General features: G+C 39.6%; 1 protein-coding gene across 14 annotated transcripts in view; it reads right to left on the reverse strand.

Moving 5' to 3' along the window:
* The window catches only part of ANKRD44 (ankyrin repeat domain 44), a 320,547-nt gene that overhangs the window by 48,415 nt on the left and 247,519 nt on the right, over positions 1-24,613 (reverse strand). For all 14 annotated transcript variants that reach the window (XM_070769783.1, XM_070769730.1, XM_070769741.1 and 11 more), the window contains one exon: positions 24,013-24,124. In XM_070769783.1, the coding sequence (XP_070625884.1) occupies positions 24,013-24,124 (112 nt within the window). The remainder of the gene's footprint in view (positions 1-24,012; positions 24,125-24,613) is intronic.

Genomic DNA, 24,613 nt, shown 5'->3' on the forward strand with positions numbered 1-24,613 from the left:
CCAGGAGGGAGACCCCTCTCTCCTCCCCATTTCACCTCTCTTTAAAAATAAATCTCTCTGCAGAAGAAAATGAAATACACAATAAAGCATAGATCATTTCTGACTGAAAGCAAGAGCACACTAACTTCATTTAAGCTAAATAAGATCATTCAAAGGATTCTTTCTCCCAAAGCTCATAAAATTTCATTTCATTTAATCATATCTTCATTTATATATGATGACTATTCTGCCATGGTTATTTTACTGGTATAGGCATTACAAAAATACAAGAAAATTATGGTTTTAGATTTATAGGATATACACAAAAATCATGGCAGAGTTCTACGTTCTTTAGCATAATGAAACTGTGATGCTCCTCAGTCTGATTTTTTGAGTGTCAATTTGAAAAATAATTCCTTCTGTGGGTCTTTCTTCTGTGGATCCACCTTAGGCACACACTCTACCTCTGATAATTAAGCCTTTTCTTAATTGAAGGGGTTGCAGGGAGCCCGCCTGTAGGCAGGTATTTTGGCAAATCTAGCCCTCCTGGATTTTCTTTCTGTGAGGTATCAGACCATCCATCCATGTCTGACTTCTGTTATCTTGTCCTTTGGCTATTACTGAACAGGAAATACTGACCCTTCCTTCCAGAGCAGCCAACAGTCTTGGGAGAAAGGGAGAGACACTGTCCATAGGATTTAATTTCTATTCCTTTCAATTTCATCCTCTCATTCCACAGTTTCCCCTCTACTACAACAATCAAAACCCAAACCCCCTTTTCATGACAGTTATGTAAATAACTATCAGTCTCTTGGGGAACACAGGCACCTTCCCAACCACAACACAAAATATGATTTGCGGTCTAAACCTTGAGAGCCCATGGATAACTCATGAATTTTAATGAATTTTAAAATCAGACCCTATGCTATTTTGTCTTTTTGTTTCACAAATCCAGTAATTCTAAAAATTAGTCATGTTCGGCTGATGGCAAGAATGAAGAATCTTCAGCAAACAGCATCCGTCATTTAAAATACACTAAAATTTGTGAATTTGAGCCACTAGGATGCAAAGAGAGCCATTTCACCAATTTGGGAGTGTCTTTGCCTCCTTTCCCATCTGTTGTTTGTCTTTTCTTTCTTGCTGTTAATTAGCTCTTTGAACAGAAGGTGTAAGAGGCAGGGGTATTTAATTCAATAAAGTATATCACTAAGGTTCTCACAGTACTAACAGTGATCATTCTTGCTGTTTGCTTATACTTTCAATAAAGGGATTAGAAAGACAGTTGAAACTATCATTTAAAATTAAGTTTTCATATCACCCATGCACTTACCTTCTACCTCATTCCTATTAATGAAAGAAAACCTTAGAATGTTGTGTAACTTCACATCACTCAGACAAGCAATTTAAAAGGTATCTATACTCTGGTAATGTTTTCCCCCAGGGGCTCAGCAGTCAAGAATCCACCTGCCAAGGCAGGAGACATGAGTCTGATTCCTGGGTTGGGAATAACCCCTGGAGAAGGAAATGGCAATCTACTCCAATATTCTTGCCTAGGAAATCCCATAGACAGAGGAGCCTGGCAGGCTACAGTCCATAGGGTCCCAAAAGAGTCAGACATGACTTAGAGACTAAGAGACTAACAACAACAAGATATTCTTGTAAAGTATTTTCCTTGTTGCTCCCAATTATCTATCAGAATGACTTTGCTCTGGTTTTAGAAAGGCTTTATTAAACAAACAAACTCTATGTGTGTTCTCTAAAAGCTGTGGAAAAATCTAATTTGGATGAAGTCCTGTTTTTATTTTATTTTTTTTTTAATTTGGAGCTTCAAACATGTCAGTGTGTAGCTGAAAGGCAGCTGTAAAAAATTCAGAGTTCCATTAAAAAAAATTGGTGACACTGTTAGCTCTGCACTGTTTAAACTAAGATACCTTCATTTGCTGTGCAAGAGCACAGATGTCAGATCTGGACCCTATTTTCTTCACTCTTTGAAAACAAACACTGTATCATAGATCCTTTAATTTAGAGTATGGATTATTCAGGAACACATTTGAAAATTAAAAACTCTAACTTCCCTTCTGATCACCATGTTCATAAAGTAGGTCACTGAAAGTCAATTCAGAATGATCTATTTACAAAATCTAGCATCAAATATAAAATAAGTTGTAATAGAAATGTTTTCAGTTTTTGACTTTTTTCTCTTAAAGTCAAGGGATCAGTGATCAAAGGATTAAACTCAAGAAAACATATCTTAAAAGAACAAGATCACAACTGGCAGGCCATTTTCTTTTTTGTTTACTCTATATCCTTTGGAATTTTAATTACTAATACCTATGGCAATAAACATAATTGCATAAAAATCTGGGGGAGACTTCTCCGTGTGTTATTATAATAAAAAGGTGGATTTTTTTTTTCTTCAGATATTCCCTTACATACCGAATTGTTCTGAAATTGCCTGAATGGTTGAAAAACAAAATGAATGTTGAATTGCACACCAATTCCTGCAGCTTTTGGTTGCATACTCCAATTTTAAAGTCTGGCCCTTAATGAATGTTTTCCTCAGGGGAGTGCTTTATATTTATTTATGATGATCAATTTTTAAGTATATGCCTGAAAAGTGACATGATCCTGATAAATGCCCAAACCAAAGCACATACTGAGATTGCACCTGGTCTTAAAATATTAAAGTCAGCCATCAATTCGTAAATAGTTTATGCAGATTCCTAGCTCTGCCATAAAAGAGGTATAAGAAGGAAGTTTTATGTCTAAGCAAAAAATTTTACATATAGTTTAATTTTAGCATGTACTTGCTGAAACAGCTTCGAAAAAAGTTTCCAAGTTGGTGCTCAGGGAGAGTGCTGGATTGGAAAGATTAACTCAAAACTATTAAAATTAAATATTAATGGTGGATTTTATTAAAATGCCAAAAGAATTGTCAAAGGTTCTGATAATTTCATAAATTATCACACAGCTTGAATCACCACTTGGATCTTTCTTCCTTTTCTGCTTTTCCATTTAGGAAACAGGAAGGCCAAGCAAGTCCATCAGTGCGGCTATGCAAGCCCGTGCTATGTTGTTTTCACAGCCATTTTCTCTTTACTCTGCTGAATGCACGGTTCTTTTTATCCTTCTACATGCTGATAAATCTGTCTTCATGTTACTTTCCTTCCTCAGTTGCAGAAGTTATACTGTTGTGCTTTCTCTGCTACAGTAATGAGGCCAGGTTATTGCAATCTTCAATGCTCTGAAGGCATTTTACTTTTTACAGGATACAACCCTCAACAAGAGAGACTTAAAATCCTCCTGCATAACTCTGAGATAAACCCCACCTGTAGCGCTGTGTTTATTTCCAGTCCTGTGTTCACTTTTCCTGGCAGGTAGCCTAAAAGCATCCTCAAGAGGATGAGAGAAAGAATGGGAAGTTCAGGTCTTTGTTCTTCTTCCTCTGTCTAGAGTCAGGTTTGGAAGGTTACTCTTCTAAATACCACTGGTTGCTCTGATGAGCTTAATTTTCCTTTTAAGTCAAACTTGGAGTGCACCGCGACTATTTAGCCTGTGCTCTGGAGCCTGGGAACCATAACTAGAGAGCCCAAGACGAGTGGCTTCTCTTGTTCCCCATGCTCTGCAACGAGAGAAGCCACTGCAATGAGAAACTCCCGCACCACAACTAGAGTAGATCCCCCTCTCCGCAACTAGCGAAAAGCCCTCACAGCAATGAAGACCCACCATAACCAAAAATAAAGAACTAAAATTATTGTTTTCCTTTAAACATCTCCAGCTGGTAAATTATACAGTTATTATTTTAAGATGACCAAAATGCAATCCTCTACAAATGTGAGTAGACACAAAATAATATGGCATCTAACTGGCTACTCACAGTTAAAATTTAGCCTTATTATTCTTGAAAAATATACACATTGGGCTCAGAGTGGTCACTTGAGTAATTAAATGACTTGTTCATTTTACTAATAACTGAGGACTTCTAAATGTGCACAATAGCCAACAATCCTTGTTTCACCCTCCCATAATAGCCATATAACCAAACGCTAATGTTTAAGTTTTATGCACTTAAGGAACATTCTCAATGCTTATTTAACTTTTATATTTTCCATGTCAACTATGCTTCAAATGTTCTTGATTTATATACACCTTAGGATAACCAGATGCTCCTCTGAATTCCTACCTTAAGAATTTGACCTTAAAGTGATTTTAACCAAAGAAAGAAAGAAGATTCTGGGGTATGTTCTCTATTTTAACGTACATTCCCTTCTAAACTAATCCAGTGGCCTTTCACTGTAACTTGGCCACGACACCCCTGCTACTGCTGCTGCTGCTGCTAAGTCACTTCAGTCGTGTCCGACTCTGTGCGACCCTATGGACGGCAGCCCACCAGGCTCCCCCGTCCCTGGGATTCTCCAGGCAAGAACACTGGAGTGGGTTGCCATTTCCTTTTCCAATGCATGACAGTGAAAAGTGAAAGTGAAGTCGCTCAGTCATGTCCGACTCTAGCGACTCCATGGACTGCAGCCTACCAGGCTCCTCCATCCATGGGATTTTCCAGGCAAGAGTACTGGAGTGGAGTGCCATTGCCTTCTCCGAGGACACCCCAGACCACCAATAACAAAGTATCCTACTTCTCCCTTATTACAAATTCACAATATCCATTGTTGCAATTAAAATCTTCCTTCTGATATAGTTAGTTACTTTGGGTCAATTAAATTCAAGCCTCCTTCTGTTGGCAAACCATCAGGTTATTTTTGTTTTGAAAGTTCTTACCTACAGAAAGTTGTATAAATAAACCATGGTTATTCCTAGTTGTGCTTGGGCTCTGAGAGCACAGCATGCTCAGAAACAGACCTGAGCTCCTGGCATGAGCACATCTACGTCTACGTGTGAAATTACTCATATGCCGCTCTTTCTTATCTGTGAAATGCTGATGACTCACAAACAATAGGACCCAAACTTCTAAAAATGGTAAGCTTCTACTGAATCCAGCTAGGAGGAGGTACCAGTCTGGTTAAATTAGAATATATGTTCAGTCAGCTGCTCTCTACATGCGCCTTCTGAATTATTTAAGAGTAAACTTGTTGAAGAGATGCCTTCATCTCTTCCCAGCACTAGTGTGGACTCCCAGCTATAGCTCACCAATATATAAAGATCTATTTTAACTGTCTGTGATCACTGAGAATACTATTCTATAGGCCAGAGGTTCTCAACCTATAAGACTATAACCACCAATGGACATCTGGCAATGTCTGGAGACATTTCTGATTGTTGAAAATTAGAAGGGGTATTGATTTCTACTGGCATCTGGTGGGGAGAAGCCAGGGATGTACAGGGCATTCTATAATGCACAGGCTAGTACCTCTCCCCCAGAACAAAGAGTAACCGCATTTAATATGTCAAGAATGCCAATGTTGAGAAATCTCACTTCAAGGGAATGAAATAAAAGTAGGTAAAAGAAAAGTATCCTCGCTGAATCTTTGGAAAGGGTTACCATCCAAGAGGCCTTCCCAGGTAGTGCCAGTGGTAAAGAACCCACCTGCCAATGCAGGAGACGTGGGTTCGATCCCTGGGCTGGGAAGATCCCCTGGAGAAGGGCGGGGCAACCCACTCCAGTATTCCTGCTGGGAGAATACCATGGACAGAAGAGCCTGGCAGGTACAGTCCAAAGGGTCACAAAGAGTCGGATACAATGGAAGCGACTTAGCACGCATGCACACACCATCCAAGAACTATATAGATCTGACTTAGAACTTCATAAGAGGACAAGTTACTAAATAGAAGCCCTATGATGGGAGTGCCCAATATACTCTCATAAAGGAGTTTGGTAAACATGAATCCATTAGTATATAGACCAAGTTTCAGAGAAAGTGTAATCATTAACATGAAAGTCTTCACAACTAGGGAGAAACCCACCCTTCACATTTAACTTGACTGCATAGAAAATGTATGAGTTGAATGAAGAATAAAATAGAAAACAGGCCAACCAAACCATCTGAAAGACTTTCAGGTATAGCCTTTTAAAAATCCATCTTAAATCTTTTCTTGTTTGGGGAAGTGTTGGACTTGGAGGATGCAGCCCAAATAAATAATCTTCAGTTGTGACACACGAGAAAACCTCCAGCTATTTTCAGAGTTTAATCATCTTACCCACATTACAGATGCAGGCTGTTTGGCAGATGCTCAGAGGAGAGAGTCTTATCAGTCCTCAGCATCTAATTACTTATCTTAGAGAAAATTAGGCAAGATTCCAAGCCTACAGAAGACTCATGTTCTGTCGGGAGTTATTAATTACGAGCAGACTTAAGAAGCATTAATTTGTTTTGCTAATCATGCCAGAGAGTGTATGGCTCTGCCAAATAGCACGGGAAATAGAGACGGGGGAGAAGGTGAGCTGCTCGGCTCAGCTGGTAAAGGGGGAATTAAAACCAGATGGACCCAATTTGTCTTCTTGAGCCAAGTTCCAAATAAAATATTCCTTTTGCTGAAGTTTAAATTAAACTTATGCCTGACTGCCCCACTCCAGAGTAAATCAACTCCTTCTTTTAAGTCAATTTTTTCCTCTTCTTCTTTTTTCAATGATATCCTGTTTTATTGTTATTGTTATCTTAAAGACTGTGAGATAGTTAAAAGATCACAAACACACATCCCAACACACATCTGCATACACATAGGGGAAAAAAAGATTGGAAGAAACCAGAACAAAATTTAAACAGGGGTTATTTCTGTATGGGATGGTGGGATTACAATTTTCTTTTTATATTTCTATGATGTTTCCAAAATTTCTACAATTAAGCACATATTGGTTTTACAATCAGAAAACAACCTGGAATAGGGTAATTATACTCCTTTGTCCTTCTGTTCCATTTCCTAACTATAATCACTGCTATCTTTTAAATATTAACATGAGTATTTACTCCAAAAAAGGGTAAATAACCATAGATACTAGATCAAGTCAGATCAAAACCTCACCCAGTATCACCTACTTACAGAGTTGGCTATATAACATGTTGCTAGTGGGTAACAGGCAAACATGTTATTCAAGAACTACTTTACCAAAGGACTTCTCAAATTCTCTCTTCCACAGTACATGTACTCATATTCTGGCAATGGATAGTTAGAAGGATGAAAGAGAACAGAAAAGAGTCACAACCAGCCAGTTATGAGACATGTTGAAGGTATAAGGCTCAAACCTAGAAAAGGGTCAGAAGTATAATTATGCTCTGGCTCAGTGTCCAAAGTTGTATGCAACATATACATTCAATGAAACACTTCGACAGACTGTTGATACAAGGTACCTGATGTTGGCTTAAGTGAAGCACCAAAAAGCCCTACAATATATAGCACAGATTCACCTAAATTTCATGGTCATCAAAAATTCAAAGTATTTGTTTTGCTATTAATCCTGCTGCTGCTGCTAAGTCACTTTAGTCGTGTCCGACTCTGTGTGACCCCATGGACGGTAGCCCACCAGGCTCCCCCCTCCCTGGGATTCTCCAGGCAAGAACACTGGAGTGGGTTGCCATTTCCTTCTCCAATGCATGAAAGTGAAAAGTGAAAGTGAAGTAGTTCAGTCATGTCTGACTCTTAGCGACCCCACAGACTGCAGCCTACCAGGCTTCTCCATCCATGGGATTTTCCAGGCAAGAGTACTGGAGTGGGGTGCCATTGCCTTCTCCGCTATTAATCCTAAGAAAGCTCAAATGACTGAATTTATGCATCTCAAAGCAAGAATTGACAATTCAACTTCAAAAAAAAAAAGCACCATTTACTTAAGGTTCAAATGCAGAGTCACATCTAACATTAATAGGTATTACCACTGAAAAGAAATACATCCTCCTAAAGTCTAGATTCTTAAGTAAAAGATAATGAAATTCCTGTATAAGTACAAACTGAAGAAAAAAAATTCCTGTGCCTACCACTCAGTTAATAAGGCTATTTTGATCTAGGTCAATAAGTGAGCAATAAATTATACCCACAATGATCCTGGAAGCAGGTAAGTGATCTTGTCCACTAGCTATTTCTACTTTCATGACATTAACAATGAGGAATTCTTGTTTGATTCATAACAGTTTCCTCATGAGTACAGGAACATATGGATAGTCCCATAGCTTTTTAAAAAATAACAGTCCTAGTAACTCTGTAGTTAAAACATCACTTACTGGATGCCTTCTGTATACATAGTATGGTGACGGATGTTTTGAGGCCACAGAATATGGAAAAGATATGGGTCCAGGTGACATCCCCTGAGGTAAACATGAAAAAATTGGACCAATACCTTGAATCGGAACTCCCTCATCAACTCAGTGTCCTTATGCTGGCCCTTATCTGCTTAAGTCTTCCCAACAGAGCAAAATTTATGTCCTACTTCTCATTCTCCCAAGCTTTTGCTGTCTCAAAGATAAGATGCCAGCAGGTAGTAATATATTCCCTTTTAGGACATTAATTTTCGGCTTAACTGAAATTTAATACCTGGACCCAGAAGAATCACTTCAGTAGCAAGAATTCTACATAACCAGCAAAAAGATCAACCACGAAACACAATATAACTAATGATTCAAAAGTCCTTCTCATGCCCCCTTGCAAATATTCTTTCCACAAGTAACCACTATCCTGACCTCTAACAACATAGATTGTTGTCATTTAGTTGCTAAGTAATGTCTAACTCTATTGTGACCCCATGCACAGTAGCCTGCAAGGCTCCTCTGTCTATGGGATTTCCCAAGCAAGAATACTGGAATGGGGTGCCATTTCCTAAAATCAAATCATTTTCCTAAAACAGAACTACCCTATGATCTGGCCCAGGTGGTGCTAGTGGTAAAGAACCTGCCTGACAATGCAGGAGATGTAAGAGACTCAGGTTTGATCCCTGGGTGGGGAAGATCCCCTGGTGGAGGGCATGGCAATTCACTCCAGTATTCTTGCCTGGAGAATCCCATAGACAGAGGAGCCTGGCGGTCTAAAGTCAACAGGGTCTTTAGCAAAGAGTTGGATACGACTGAAGTGACTTAGCATGCGCACACACACGCACTAGACAAAAAATCACAATATCAGAGATGAAGAATTCCTTCTACAGATTCCTCTTCAGACTAAATACAACCATGGAAGAAATAGTCAGTGAACTTGAAGAGAGGTCAATAGGAATGATCCAAACATTCAAAACAGTGGGAAAAAAGAGAGAGAGGAAGGAAAAAGTAACAATCAATAGCTATCAAACAGTCTAACATATGTGTAATTGGAGTTTCAGAAGATGAAACTAGGGGTTGAGATAAGACAAAGAATCTTATAGAAACCACATATTTTCAACCAAAAAGCTCTTTCATTTATTGCCTGCATTTTTGGCAGTTCACATCACAATGTATGCTGAGTCCACTGGGATGGAACTGGGTTCATTTTATAGTAAGCAGTAACTGGAATAGTGTATGTTCTCAATAAACATTCAGTGAATTAAAAATGAAACCACCAGGTGATGCCACTGTAGGTGATATCCCAATTTTTCATTCAATAGTAAAGAATGTTTTCTTTTAAAGCACTATCTGGAAAAATGTCTTGGGACTACAGTTATGCATATACTAATAATTTCCTACTCCTTCATCTCCAAAGTCACCAAATATTTAAATCAGTGTGGCCTAAAGTTAACAAAGAAAAGCACCAGAGTTGAACTGGGAGATTCAGAGGTGTTCTCTCTACATTCAGACTGTGAATCTTTTGGATTTTTTTCCAACATTGTTTATTGCCTTGTGTTCTGCAAATTAAAGCCACTACAGAGAAGGGATATTACACAAGATGAAAAGAAAAAATAAATGATGTTAATGAAAATTAAAGTAGCCTAGATTTGTCAGTTCACTTAATTTTTCATCTCCCAGTGCATTATTTTGTGTATTAGTCACTTAGTCATGTTTGAATTTATGCGACCCCATGGACTGTAGCCCACCTACTGTAGACTGTAGCCCACCTACTGTAGACTGTAGCTCTTATCTCCATGGGATTCTACAGGCAAGAATACTGGAGTGGATTGCCATGCCCTCTTCCAGGGGATCGTCCCAAACCAGGGATTGAACCCAGGTCTCTTGCATTGCAGGTGGACTCTACCATCTGAGCTACAAGGGAAGCATTATCAGTTCATTGATAAAACATGAATGCATGAATGCTATCCACAAAGGTTTTGATAATTAGAGAGTCTTTATATAACTCTGTGACATAATGACCACTTAAGCTGTCATCTAAAACAAAAAGGGAGCAGGTCTCCTGGATTTCATACTATTTAAAATGTATTCATGGGGTGGGAGGTGGGAGAGAGGGCCAAGAGGGAGGGGACCTATGGCTGATTCATGTTGATATATGGCAGAAACCAACACAATATTCTAAAACAACTATACTTCAATTAAAAATAAATAAATTTTTTAAAATGTATTCAGTGCCCTATCCATTATCCTCCTGTCAACAAAAGTACTCATCTGAGAACTAATTCAGTTGAAGTTCTGCACTGTAAAACATTTGATTGCATTAAGTGACAGACACATTGAAATGATGACAAGTAGTCAACCCTGTAACATATTCAGGGTCAAAGGTGTTACATTTGATCAACTTCACTTGTTGAGCATACCCAGTTCTTTGTGTGTTACCAGACAAGGCAGTAACATTGCCCTCATGTTTCCATGGTGACTTCTGAGAGCAACTCTTAAGTTTAAGAGTTACCGCTTTTAATCAACTATAGTTTTCATCTAGATTATATTCTCAGTTTACCCTGAATTATATTATCATTGTGTTAATTTACTTTTTGCCTCAGCACAAGGTGAAATTTATTTGCCTAAGGCAAGGAGGGTTTTATTTGAGCGGTAGGGGTAGGCTGGAAAGGGATATAAAATCTGAGGGACATGGTAATATGATTAAAAATTGCAGAAAAAGAGAACAATACCAGATTTGAATACCAAAAAAATTTGCTAATAATAATAATAATAGTCTATGTAACAGTGTAAGTACCATGCTGCACAAAGCCATTTTGCTTACCTGGTCTTAGTCTCCCCCCAAAAGCTGTGTTACCGTCTCTTCAGACACCATTTTTAATGTTACAGTGTAAGTTACCCAGAATAAGCATCAATTCACATCTTAGTGATTCTAGTCCAGTCATTAAAATACACAGTTTCAAAGACAATTTCTACTGATTCAATTAAATCTTGGTGGGATTCTGAAATCTTAGCTAAACACTATAGCCTACTTCTGACTAATGAACATTAAAAGATTTGACACAGATTTAAGTAAGTGGGTAAAGAAAGCTGTTATTATTTTAAGCAAAATTAAAACAGATGGGAGAGACTGACACACATATATTCAGATATGTGCCTGCCTCACATTTAATCTTTTATGAATGGCTGATCCCAGATGGTATGGGATTCAGAAGCACAGTCTGATATACAGCATCCATTTTCCTATTATTCCAATGTACGATATCAGTTATAACTTTTTTATTTGGTGGATAATGCAAATATCATCAAAAGGAAAGAAACCATCATGAAAACTTCTGATATTCTGAAAACAACGTGTTGGTCGATTGGTCTAACCAAGTCCAAACATCCAGCCACATCCTCCATCATTCAACTCATTTCAGGTTTGGTACTACTATTCCACATTCACACAAATGGGGGTTGGGTGGGTAATAAGACAAGGAATCTAGAAATTATGTCGACAAGTATCGGTCAATCTCTCATTAACCACTGAACCTATAAATGGTGTACACCCTCCCCTGAGCTCTCAGAGCATGGCACCTGTACCTCATCTGGAAGATCACATTTTATGTGAATAATGATAAAAACAAGAGACATACAAAATTCTAACAGACCAACAGCACATCTGAGTTTGAACTGCACAGGGTCCAGTAAAACGTGGATTTTTTTTTCACTAAACACACACTACAAAACTACACGATTTGCAGCATTGGTCAGATCCTCAAATTTGGGGAGAAAAGGCTATGAAGTTGTCATGTGTGCTGTGCTCAGTCTTGTCTGACTCTTTGCAATCCCATGGACTGTAGCCCGCCAGGCTCCCCTTTCCATGGAATTCTCCAGACAAGAATGCTGGAGTGGGTTGTCATTTCCTTCTCCAGGGGATCCCAACCCAGGGATCGAACCCCTGTCTCCAGCATTGCAAGCGGATTCTTTACCCATTGAGCCACCAGGGATGCTCTCAGGCTATACAGAATGTCTTCCCAGTGATCAAGTGAAAGTTATTGTTTACTATTGACAAAACTACTTCTCCAAGTGCAGAATGGCCCGCAGAATTTAAATCCAGTGATGCTATCATTTAGATTATAGGGATCTGCTCATAAGAGGAAATAAATCTTAGTTATCACTGAGCGATATGGTTTTTCTCAATACTCCTTTCAGCTGTTACAAATGAACGGGCCCCTGCTCGTCTTTGGAATCTCAGAAGGGCTCTTTGTTGTTGGTTGAATATTGTCATCCCATGACCCTGGAGGCACAGGTGTGTATGTGAACTGCTGGTCTGATTTTAAAATGCTCAGGCCTCTACATTTTCTGTTATTGAATGAGGATCAAGAAGGGACGAGATTGTCAGAGTGACCTGGTACAGACTTCACAAGTGAGGAGTCCTTGGCAGCTGCCAAGGATAAAATGTCTTTGGAGAAACAGTCTTGCTGGGAAGTTGCTCCCCCTCACCCCTGCTCAGTCCACCCCCAGCTGGGAAGGGTCATCCCTGGCAGCTGTTATCATAAGGAGAGGGAGGCCGAGCTGACAGCAGCTGTTACAAAGATAATGAACAGAGATTCCAGGAAGAGGGCTAGGCCCAAGTTAGAGTGGTTTCATGAAAATACATGAAGTCCAGGGGTTGGTGTTGTGGATGGCCAATAAGGATACTTCAGAACTATAGCTGGGGTGGCTTTACTCCTCACAGGGTAGGAAATACTGTAAGCTGGCTCTGCTCTCCTGACAAAAAAAGAAAATACAGACTGCTGGTCAAGACAAGGCTTTCCAGGGAAACGGATGATGCATTCATAACCATTATGGGTATCGTCTGAGGTCCTCCTGCTTCCCTTTGACGAAGCCAGAAGACTGCTCATCTCAGTGATACTTTTGTTTGGACATCACTGTCTTGGTGGATGTGAATTCAGATGCTCTGAGACAGCTTTGTCTTTTAAAGTCTGGAGCTTGCCAGTTCTCCAGACAGAAGAGCATATGGTTAAGAGCTTGGAATTTAGAGTCAGATAAACATGGATTTGAGTCCTTCTATATCACACCAGCTGTAAAACCCAGGGCATGTTACTCCCTTTCCTTGTACTTTACAATACTCACTTGTAAAATATGATTAAAAGCAGGAGTTATCTCACAGAGCTGTTGTGAGATTTAATGAGATGACATATATACAGGGCCTAGCCCAATATTCTTAGAATAAACATTCATTATTACGACTTTACTAAGAATAGGCATGGTTCTTACACTTGTCCCCCAGGAGAAAAGAGAATTAGAGTTTTGTTTTGTGTGAGGGACTGATTCTTTTAAGGACTGAGAGTCTGCTGACATAGGTTGATCAAAGTTCCATGAAATTTGGTGCCATAAAGTTCAGAACCCACGTAGATTCTAGAAGGACCTCTGGATGGAGGTGTCTAGAAGGTCATCTGACAGATGAGCCTGGACTTTGGAGAGGATTGAAGTTAGAGATACAAAATTGCACATTTCCTCCAGGGAAACAAGTGTACAACTGAGTAGGCTGGGCTGTGCAATGCATCCATGTCTACTGTGTTCTGAATAGGGTGTTGTAAGCGCTGGTGTAGTTTAAATGTTGAAAAATTTAGCATTCACGGTGGTCATGGTTAAAGCTGGTTCTTAGATTACACACACAGATAACTGAACTAGGGGCTTATTCAAAGACCATGTTTAACCAGAGGCTGGCTTATCATGTGGGTTGTTCTAACACTTCTTGCCAGCTTCTCTCCACTGCTACTTATGTTTGGGGAATGCAAATTGATATTAATATCAGAAATGTAAAATAATCAAAAGCTAAATTTTCTGCAGAAAAAAAATGCTATCTTTTTTTTCTGATAAGGTCAACCAAAGTTACAATGCTAGTAAAAGGGGAAATCTGAATTTGGTCTGGTTCTAGGTGCTGTACACTGTGCCAGTCTGCTGAACTACAGAAAAGTCAAGTGGCAATGTCTTTGTCATATTTTCATTCAATTCAATGTAGTTTAGGGGATTTGCCTGGAGATGTTTTCTTTGACCTGTGGATTATTTAGAAGCCTGTTGTTTACTTTTCAAGTATTGGAGATTTTCCTGGTATCTGTTACTGATTTTTAGTTTTACTTCATTGTGGCAGGAGAACACACTCTTTATGTTTCCAATTCTTTCTCTTTTATTGAGGGTTTGTTTTATGGTTCAGGATATCATGGGCATTTGAAAAAAGAATATGCATTTTGTTGTCAGGTAGAATGGCCTATAAATGTTGATTAGATCACGTTGGCTGATGATATTACTGAGCTTTTCCATATGCTTGATGATTTTCTATCTAGTTCTTTCAATTGTTAAGAGAGAGGAGCTAAAGTCTCCAATTATAATTATGGATTTCTATATATCTTTTCATTTCTATAAGTTTTTGATTCACATAGTACGTCTGTTGTTTAGTGTATATATATTTAGGGCACTTTCCTTGCAGGAGTTCCACTCTTTATTGAGCTGCTTATCCTGATATCCTTTTCCTTGGACTCTGGTAGCAGCTGAACTGCCTTCCTACCCATCTCAGGCCTGCCTAAGATGGGTCTGTAACTGCATAGGAGGATGGGTCTGTAACTGCATCTTAGGACTGCCTAAGATGGGTCTGTAACTGCATAGGAGGACGGGTCTGTAACTGCATAGGAGGATGGGTCTGTAACTGCATAGGAGGAAAACAAGGAAGAGGGGGAGGAAGAGGGAGGATCAGTATAGCTTTATAGATTTTGAAGAAAAAATAATAATAAAGGAGAGGTTGGAATAAAAATTTGGAGTTGATTTTGGGAAGCAATCAAATCTAAAGAAAAGGTCAAGCCACAGAAAAATACAATTTCATTTTCTCTCTCACCTGTGGATTCTATGAAATACCTTCCTAACAGGATAGTCACCACAAAACTTACAAACTAGCATTTAAGTTTCATCACTAAGTTAAGCTCGATCATTTACAACTGCAATTAATTTGTTCAACAATTTGGTACCTGATACTTGGTACTTGGCATTACTAGAATCTATGTCTTATAAAGTTTGTATTTAAATTCACATATACTTAAAGGGTAATAGTTTCTTTTTCTTTGGATTTCAGTGGCAATCTTTCCTAAAACAATGACTCTTAAGCATGTGACTTTGTGTTGAACCAGTGAGTCATGGGGTATAATCAAACTAACTTTTTTTTCCCTTTCCTATACCTGGTATAATCTTTATGAGGTTACTTCTTTTCCTGCCACCTCAGATAAAATCTCCAACAAATAACAAAAAGTTCTCTGGGCCCTTTAGTCTCAAACATAACTTCAGGTCAGCAAACTAAAATATCTGTTCCCATGTACAGTTACAAACACTGGATGCTGTTTCATGCAAAGCTTCTTTCCGCCTCCCCTAGTGGGGAAGGGACAAGACCGACTTCTCTCTTACCCAGACTATGGCTTCTCTTCTTCCATCCCCCTCTTGGCCGCTTCTGCGTCCCCCAGGACTGAAGAGAAGAGGGAAAAGCAGGACATGGAGGGGACAGGGACAATGGTCTTACTGACAGCACCTTTCTGGCAGTGATCCTCTGACTGGGTCAGATCTTTAAAATTGTCTCCTGGATGCTTACTCAGGTTCTCCAACAATTTCCCAACTTCCCTGGGTGAGAGTCCCTCTTTGCTGGTAGCTCACATTTTCCTTTCCTTCCAGGCACCCTGCATCTCCCCACACTTACAGGCAGCCCTCTTGAGTAGCATCCAGCGGAACTCCAGGCCAGCTCTGGCCCCTGGCTCACATTTGGACATTGGGAAACAGACTCTCTTGACCTGTCACTGGCGGGGGTAGAGTATTTCTCAATCACAGGCCTCTTTATTTAACTTCCCAGCAAGCAAGCTTAAACCAGAGCCATTCAGTCCTCTTTAGATTCATCACATGCCAGTCCACTCAGCCCCTTACACTGTGTGGGATACATATGAGATATCCAAGCAATCTCGGTGAAACTTCTTTGGCTGGGCTTGGGATCAGGAAAAAGGATCCTTTCTCTCATGCTGTAGGGGCAGGGAGTAGTGGGGAGATCTGAAGCAGAACTATCTGCTCTCGGACCTCCAACCTCTTCAAGGGGCCAGGGGGCCATGGGGTACAAAACTACTATCTGACTTTGAAATGTGGGGGCAATGGTTCCACTGTTCTGAGTTCTTAACTGAAGGTGGAATTTGAAATTGTTCATATTAATACATCTTATGGAATGGTTCTTTCATCGGTTGCCAAATTCATTCATGGTAAAGCCAAAAATTTTTCTGTTTTTGCTCTATTACATAGAAATAAGTGGAACATTCTGTCACAATTACTGCCTATTTCAATGCATGGACTCATATCCAAATTCTTTTTTTTTTTTTTTCATATCCAAATTCTGATTCAAAATTTGTGGCTTATATTTTTATTCATAGCAGTAAGGAGGCTGCCAATAGAATCAAAATATCTGTGCCCACCCTTCTGCTCCCTCCCTTAAAAAGAGTTCCCTATATGATTTTATATCCTCTTCAACTGAATTAACTAGAAGGAAACACAAGACTAGCATTGTTGAAGTTTTCACTGCCCATTGGAAGTCTGCCTGCTGGAAGGTCATGTATACCCTCAGGTCCATCTCTTAGCAGTACATCTGGGGACAGAAAAAAGCCATCACAGACTCGACTGGGGCTGGGGTTCAAGTTCACTGGGTTTTCATCATGTCCTCAGCTGACTGTTAAGCAGCTCTCCTTTTTTTTAATTTAACCCCTCTTCTCTATCCTGCTTTCTTAGTCTTGAAAAGCTTAATTAGACACTGCCAGTGTAAGCACATCTTATACAGAGCCAAGTGCTAACAGTTTACTGAAACCCTTTGATAAATACAAGACACACTTAAAAGCAGCAGAATTTTAGTGCTTTGTTGCCCAAGATACAATTACCTCCAGAGAATCCCAGAAACTCCTAGAATATACATGCAGGGGCATCTGTTGCCCCTATATACTCTTAAAGTTGAAGTTCAAATTAGCTCACAACAATGAAAAAGGGAGAAGGTCCCAAGCCAAATTCCAAGTAGAATCTTGGACTGAATTTAGTCCTAAGCCTGGCATTTTCAAACAATCTCTCTAAATTTTTGTAGATAATTGATGTAATTATATTGGTACATATATTTTTCCATCTCAATAGCAAAGCCACAAAAGTCTTTGTTTCACAGGCAAATCTTCAATGTTACAAAAGAAAAATAGGATGCCCATATAAACTCACCAATTCCAAATAGGGGCATGACTCTGATTTTTCTCTCCAGAGTCGGTAAGCACACATTCCAGATAAAGAAAAAGGGAGGCACAGAGCTCTCCTTTGCCAACTCCCTTCCTCCACTCAAACATGAGTTTTATTCAGACACAAGATGCTTTCATAGCCAAGTCTCCATACCGCTTTGATATTTTGATCCCAATTGAATATGACTGATCACAGCTCTCAGCATACATTTGTGGGCAGATTTTTGCTTGCACACACAGTACATATATCTTTGATCAGGACCAGCTGAAAATACTGGCCTAAGTAGGCAGACTTGGCAGAACACTGAACCTTGGCTATTCTATTAAGGCTAAGGGGTTCACCCTACTTTCTAGAAGTATTTTGCTCATGGAATGAATTCAATATAACTTTCTATAAGGAAAATAGAATGAAAACAACTAAAATAATTTCTGCTCCTTTTTGATTACAGCAAAATAGACTGAACACAACACATGGTTTACAAACTCAAGCTTATGATCATACACAGGAACCATAAACCATGAATGCCAAGTAAACACAAAGTTAAGTGTCAGAGTCAAATAAAATATGCATCAAATTTAATGAAACGAATTTAATGATATGCATAATCACAGAAATTGCTCCCTGGGAAGAGAGGCAAAAGAGAAATTTTACCAACCTCACAAATCAGCTACTCTGATGGCCACCCATCCTTTTTAATCCTACTCCATCCCCAAAGGGCAAAGGCCCTACTAGGCCCTACTAGTAATATTTGTAATATTTGTACCATAGCCACATGTGGCTGGCAGCTCCAGTTGGTTGGTACAAACCTCACAAATCAGCTACTCTGATGGCCACCCATCCTTTTTAATCCTACTCCATCCCCAAAGGGCAAAGGCCCTCACAAATCAGCTACTCTGATGGCCACCCATCCTTTTTAATCCTACTCCATCCCCAAAGGGCAAAGGCCCTACTAGGCCCTACTAGGCCCAGGGACCACAAATATTCATTTGCTCTCTCCACTCCTTCTACAGGCCACAAACATAGGCTAGGAAGTGTGACCGAAAGAAGGGTCTCCCTGGAACTCCCTGGTGCTCCAATGGTTACGACTCCACACTTCCACTGAAGGGAGCACAGGTTTGATCCCTCATTGGGGAGCTAAGACCCTGAGAGTCTTCTGGCATGGCCAAGGGGGAAAAAAAAACCCAAACAAATGAAAAGAAAGATCTCCATGCATAATTCTTGCTCAGAGGCTCAAAGAAGCCATTAAGAGCTTCCAGAAACATGTCTTCCCTTGTCATAATTCTAGCATCTAACCCAGTGGATTCAACTTGTAAAACAGATAATCTCCCAGGTGCTTGTGTCATGAGACAAGGGAGAATACTGGCATGGTGGTGGTGAGTCTTAGAAATGTACCTCTTAGTGAATGCTAGTTAAGTGGTTTGCTTTCCTAACATCTAGAACTCAAAGAAATGGTCGCTTTAAGGAATATGAAGGCATCTTGCTAGTGAGAAAGTTAAAGTTAGAAAAGATGTCCTTTAAAAAGTCCACTTATTGTTCAAAAACAGGCCTTACTTTCATCACAAGGAAAAACACATTTTCCTTCTTTCTTATCTATATGAGATGATGGATGTTAACTAAGTTTATTACGGTATTCATTTCACTACATATGTAAGTCCAGTCACTGTGATGTATGCACTAAAATATACAGTGCTGCAGGTCAAGTATGTATACAATTGCCAAGAATCATTATCACTTTGCAAATCACACAGTGTTGATCTAATGCAGAGGATAATTTCATTATCATATAGAACTTGTGAAACTTTCTGTAGACAGAAAATCTTTTCACTGGATAACAGAAATAATGGCCCTGAAATGACTTCCTGAAAAATGAAAATAACATGCAATATATTATTTACATAGAAATGAGGTGTTACAGGATAATCATTCTCTGAGTTACTACACAATGAGATTAAAGATGAACTCATCAAAGTACTTTTCAGTTCAGTTCAGTTGCTCAGTCATGTCCAACTCTTTGCAACCCCATGGACCACAGCACTCCAGGCCTCCCTGTCCATCAACAACTCTGGTAGCTTACCCAAACTCATGTCCATTGAGTCGGTGATGCCATCCAACCATCTCATCCTCTGTCATCCCCTTCTCCTCCTGCCCTCAATCTTTCCCAGCATCAGGGTCTTTTCCAATGAGTCAACTCTTCACATGAGGTGGCCAAAGTATTGGAGTTTCAGCCTCAACATCAGTCCTTCCAATGAGCACTAAGGACTGATCTCCTTTAGGATGGAATGGTTGGACCTCCTTGCAGTCAAAGGGACTCTCAAGAGTCTTCTCCAACAAACACCACAGTTCAAAAGCATCAATTCTTTGGCGCTCAGCTTTCTTTATAGTCCAACTCTCACATCCATACATGACCACAGGAAAAACCATAGCCTTGACTAGATGGACCTTTGTTGGCAAAGTAATGTCTCTGCTTTTGAATATGCTGTCTCAGTTGGTCATAACTTTCCTTCCAAGGAATAAGCGTCTTTTAATTTCATGGCTGCAATCACAATCTGCAGTGATTTTGGAGCCCCCCAAAATAAAGTCAGTCACTGTTTCCACTGTTTCCCCACCTATTTGCCATGAAGTGATGGGACTGGATGCCTTGATCTTAGCTTTCTGAATTTTGAGCTTTAAGCCAACTTTTTCACTCTCCTCTTTCACTTTCATCAAGAGTTTCTTTAGTTCTTCTTCACTTTCTGTCATAAGGGTAGTGTCATCTGCATATCTGAGGTTATTGATATTTCTCCCGGCAATCTTGATTCCAGCTTGTGCTTTATCCAGTCCAGAATTTCTCATGATGTACTCTGCATATAAGTTAAATAAACAGGGTGACAATATACAGCCTTGATGAACTCCTTTTCCTATTTGGAACCAGTCTGTTGTTCCATGTCCAGTTCTAACTGTTGCTTCCTGACCTGCATACAGATTTCTCAAGAGGCAGGTCAGGTGGTCTGGTATTCTCATCTCTTTGAGAATTTTCCATAGTTTGTTGTGATCCACACAGTCAAAGGCTTTGGCATAGTCAAGAAAGCAGAAATAGATGTGTTTTTTTGGAACTCTCTTGCTTTTTTGATGATCCAGTAGATGTTGGCAATTTGATCTCTGGTTCCTCTGCCTTTTCTAAAACCATCTTGAACATCTGGAAGTTCACGGTTCACGTATAGCTGAAGCCTGACTTAGAGAATTTTGAGCATTACTTTACCAGTGTGTGAGATGAGTGCAATTGTGCAGTAGTTTGAGCATTCTTTAGCATTGCCTTTCTTTGGGACTGGAATGAAAACTTACCTTTTTCAGTCCTGTGGCCACTGCTGAGTTTTCCAAATTTTCTGGCATACTGAGTGCAGCACTTTCGCAGCATCATCTTTCAGGATTTGAAATAACTCAACTGGAATTCCATCACTTCCACTTGCTTTGTTTGTAGTGATGCTTCCTAAGGCCCACTTGACTTCACATTCCAGGATGTCTGGTTCTAGGTGAGTGATCACACCATCGTGATGATCTGGGTCATGAAGATCTTTTTTTGTACAGTTCTTCTGTGTATTCCTGCCACCTCTTTTTAATATCTTCTGCTTCTGTTAAGTCCATACCATCTCTGTCCTTTATTGAGCCCATCTTTGCATGAAATGTTACCTTGGTATCTCTAATTTTCTTTTTCTAGTCTTTTCCATTCCACTGTTTTCCTCTATTTCTTTGCACTGATCACTGAGGAAGGCTTTCTTATCTCTCCTTGTTATTCTTTGGAACTCTGCATTAAATGGGTATATCTTTCCTCTTCTCCTTTGCTTTTTGCTTCGCTTCTTTTCACAGCTATTTGTAAGACCTCCTCAGACAGCCATTTTGGTTTCTTGCATTTCTTTTTCTTGGGGAAGGTCTTGATCCCTGTCTCCTGTACAATGTCACGAACCTCTGTGCATAGTTCTTTAAAATAGCACGAAGTACTTTAAAATAGCACAAACTATCAAGATTATAATAACAAACTCTGAAATAAAAGTTCATATGTCCAACGATGACAGATGGTTTTCATAGAGAAAACCAGTGAAAGACAGCTATGTGTTAAGCACACTTTGGAATGCAGGTTCATATGAATAGTTACAGTAGTAAACCTTTATTCTGCCACTGATTAACACACACACACACACACACACACACACACACACACACACTTTGTGAGGAGCCTTTCTTTCGTGGGATCTAAAAGATCCTATTTGCTGACAGGTCTAGATCAACTTCTACGACTGGTATTAGAAGGAAGAAGTGACTGCCTTAAGTCCTACCAAGATTTTGTCCTATGTCAAAAAGCCTTGGGTGGTGGTAGAGCTTTGACCAACAATGTGGTAAAAAAAAATTTTAAATCAAGGTTCCTGATCATGGCCCCACTTTCTCCACTGACCAGAGCTATGACTTTGGACAACCCAGTAAATCCCCCCGTGATTTGGTTTGCTCACCTGTAAGATAAGAGATTGCCCCTTGGCCACTTAAGATTCTACTCTAAATTCAATTTAATTTAGAAATTAATTGAAATCACTGGCTTCCTACATCTTCCTATGGAACTGGGTGGTTTTAAAATATATCTACAAATTCTCTGATACTCCTCCCTTTGGAAGGTGGAGTCAATGCTTCACCTCTCTGGATTTTGTGACTGCGGCAATGAACAGATGCAACAAAACATGAACTTCAAGGCTAAACCATTAAAAGTAATACGGTCTCTTCCTTTCACTTGCTAGAACTCTTGCTCACACTGTCTCCTAGGGCAGACGCCTTGGGCAACGTGAGCACCATATAAAACAACCACTTATTCTGGAAACACCATGCTAGAGAAAACCACATAGAGAGAGAGAAAGGCCAAGGAACGTCAACAATCTGAACCTTCCTACCCAGGTGATTGACAAGTGAGAAAAGAAGCCTTTGAAATTATGCCAGCCCCAGACACCGTCTGTAACCTCACAGGATATGAACTACAACTGCTCAGCTAAGTCACCCGTGAATTCAGAGATAATAAGTGATAAATGTTGTTTTAAGTTACTAACTTTTTAGGGTGATTTGTTATGCAGACACAGTAACTGGAAAAGGAATAATGATAGAATTACACTGGAGAGAGAAAGTATGCCACCTCCAAAGTCAAGCGAGGAAATCTTTAGCATCCACAAGAACCTCAGAAAAAGAAGACTTGGAAGTCTGCAGGAATGACGAAGACAGGTAAAATTCACCAATAAATAAAAGTCAACAGTAGAATAATCACCTCTTCATTTTCAAACTGGGTGGTCTTCATGAACAGTTTCCCACAATCACAGTTAACAGAAATGTAGTAAGAATGACCCTAAGTGGAACCATCTGAAACCAGCAGCAAGACCAAAGGTAAAGGATCTTGCTGTGGCAACTTTGAGTCATTTCCATGTAGGAGCTCACACTATTGCTCTCAGGATTTCTGCCTTATGCCTTTCTCAATAAACTGCGCAGTTGATAAGGGGCAAGTATTTCCCCAAACATATTTCAAAAAACTCTGAAAAGTAGAACTTCTCCTTCAAAAGAACAAGGAAAAGAGATGGAGTCCAGTAAGGAAGGTGACACCGATCACTGGATCAGAAAGTGAGCCTGGGATACCCCATGTATCCTGGTGAGGCTGAACCAAGGGTGATGATCAGAAGATGCCAAATGGTAGCCTGCAGGAAGGATTCAACCACAAACCCATATTTTTTTTCTTTCTAGCCCACCCAGTGTTTTCAAAACAGGAAATTCCACATAAAAAGCCTAGATTTGTAGTTTCTCCTGAAACACGGGAATTCTAGCAAGCCTGGGTTTGCAGTACCACCTGGTTTCCATCAGCTACTGCTGACTAGCTGTTTCTCCCCTTAAACAGAGCTTGCCCTCTCTATTTGCCACAGTTCCCACCACCCCCTATTATTCCATACGTGGGTTCACTTCACTTATTTTATATTTTTGTCCCTGTAGACATCTGAGTTTGCATCTGGTAACCTATACCAACAGAGGAATTTCAGACTCCAAATCAAGTGTTTCTTGATCACTATAGGTTTGAAATGAGGGCTGGTTTAAAAATTTCAGTAAATTCTGCTGTTACACTCTTGCCAATTTCTTTCCCTAAACTATAGATGCAGGACTATGACAAACCCATGTGCCTAATGGTTATGTCATCTTATGACACATGTTATCAAATACTGGGGTGCTAAGCATGACTCTGGAAATATATACTGCTTCTCTGATACATCCAAAGTATCTTCAAAATAGAAACTGTGTCTGTACCAGAGTCTAACATTCCTAGTCCAAGTTAATGTGGAAATGAATCAATTGTTAGTTAGCTCTGAGATTGGAATGGTAATAAATGGAACAAAGACAGCTACATATTATAAAGGGAAACAATTTAATCATTTGCCAAAAAATTGCCTGATCAATTTAATCCAGGTGATTTCTAGTGGGGGCTGAATTAGGCAGTAAGGGTCTGTTGAGAGATTCAGACCAGCTTTTTCAGGCTTGGGTATATGTGTGTATATGTTAGAGAAAACAAATCAAAACAGCTCACCAATTCCAGACACTGTCTGTGGCCATAGGCAGCAGCATAATGTATGCTATTATAGCCTTCCTTGTCCCGGATAGATGGATTTGCATCATGTTGAAGCAGAAATTCTAGACATCTGTAAGTATAAAGATGAGATGTTATTTCAGAAAACATCCCTAGACCAAAAGGGATAATCAATGTTAATGTTCTCTTACTATCAATGTGCCACAAAGAGCTTTGTGAGTTGAAGTGTTTCTTTAAAGATTCTACAGCAATTAGGGCTTATATATTGGATGTTTTATGTGTATTTTGTGCATCTATCTTTATCTCAGCTTAAAATAGCCATTCTAGAATTCAGGAAAGGTTTTAGGAACTAGAAGAAGGTCAAAGTTGCTCAGTCGTGTCTGACTCTTTATGACCCCATGGAATACAGTCCATGGAATTCTCCAGGCCAGAATACTGGAGTGGGTTGCTGTTCCCTTCTCCAGGGCATCTTCCCAACCCAGGGATGGAACCCAGGTCTCCCAAATTGCAGGCAGATTCTTTACCTGCTGACCCACCAGGGAAGTCTAGGAACTAGAGGGAGGAACTTAGGAACTAGAGGATAATTAAATATTTTTCCCCT

This window comes from Bos indicus, chromosome 2 (genome assembly GCF_029378745.1).
Source record: "Bos indicus isolate NIAB-ARS_2022 breed Sahiwal x Tharparkar chromosome 2, NIAB-ARS_B.indTharparkar_mat_pri_1.0, whole genome shotgun sequence".
Taxonomy (NCBI): Eukaryota; Metazoa; Chordata; class Mammalia; order Artiodactyla; family Bovidae; genus Bos; species Bos indicus.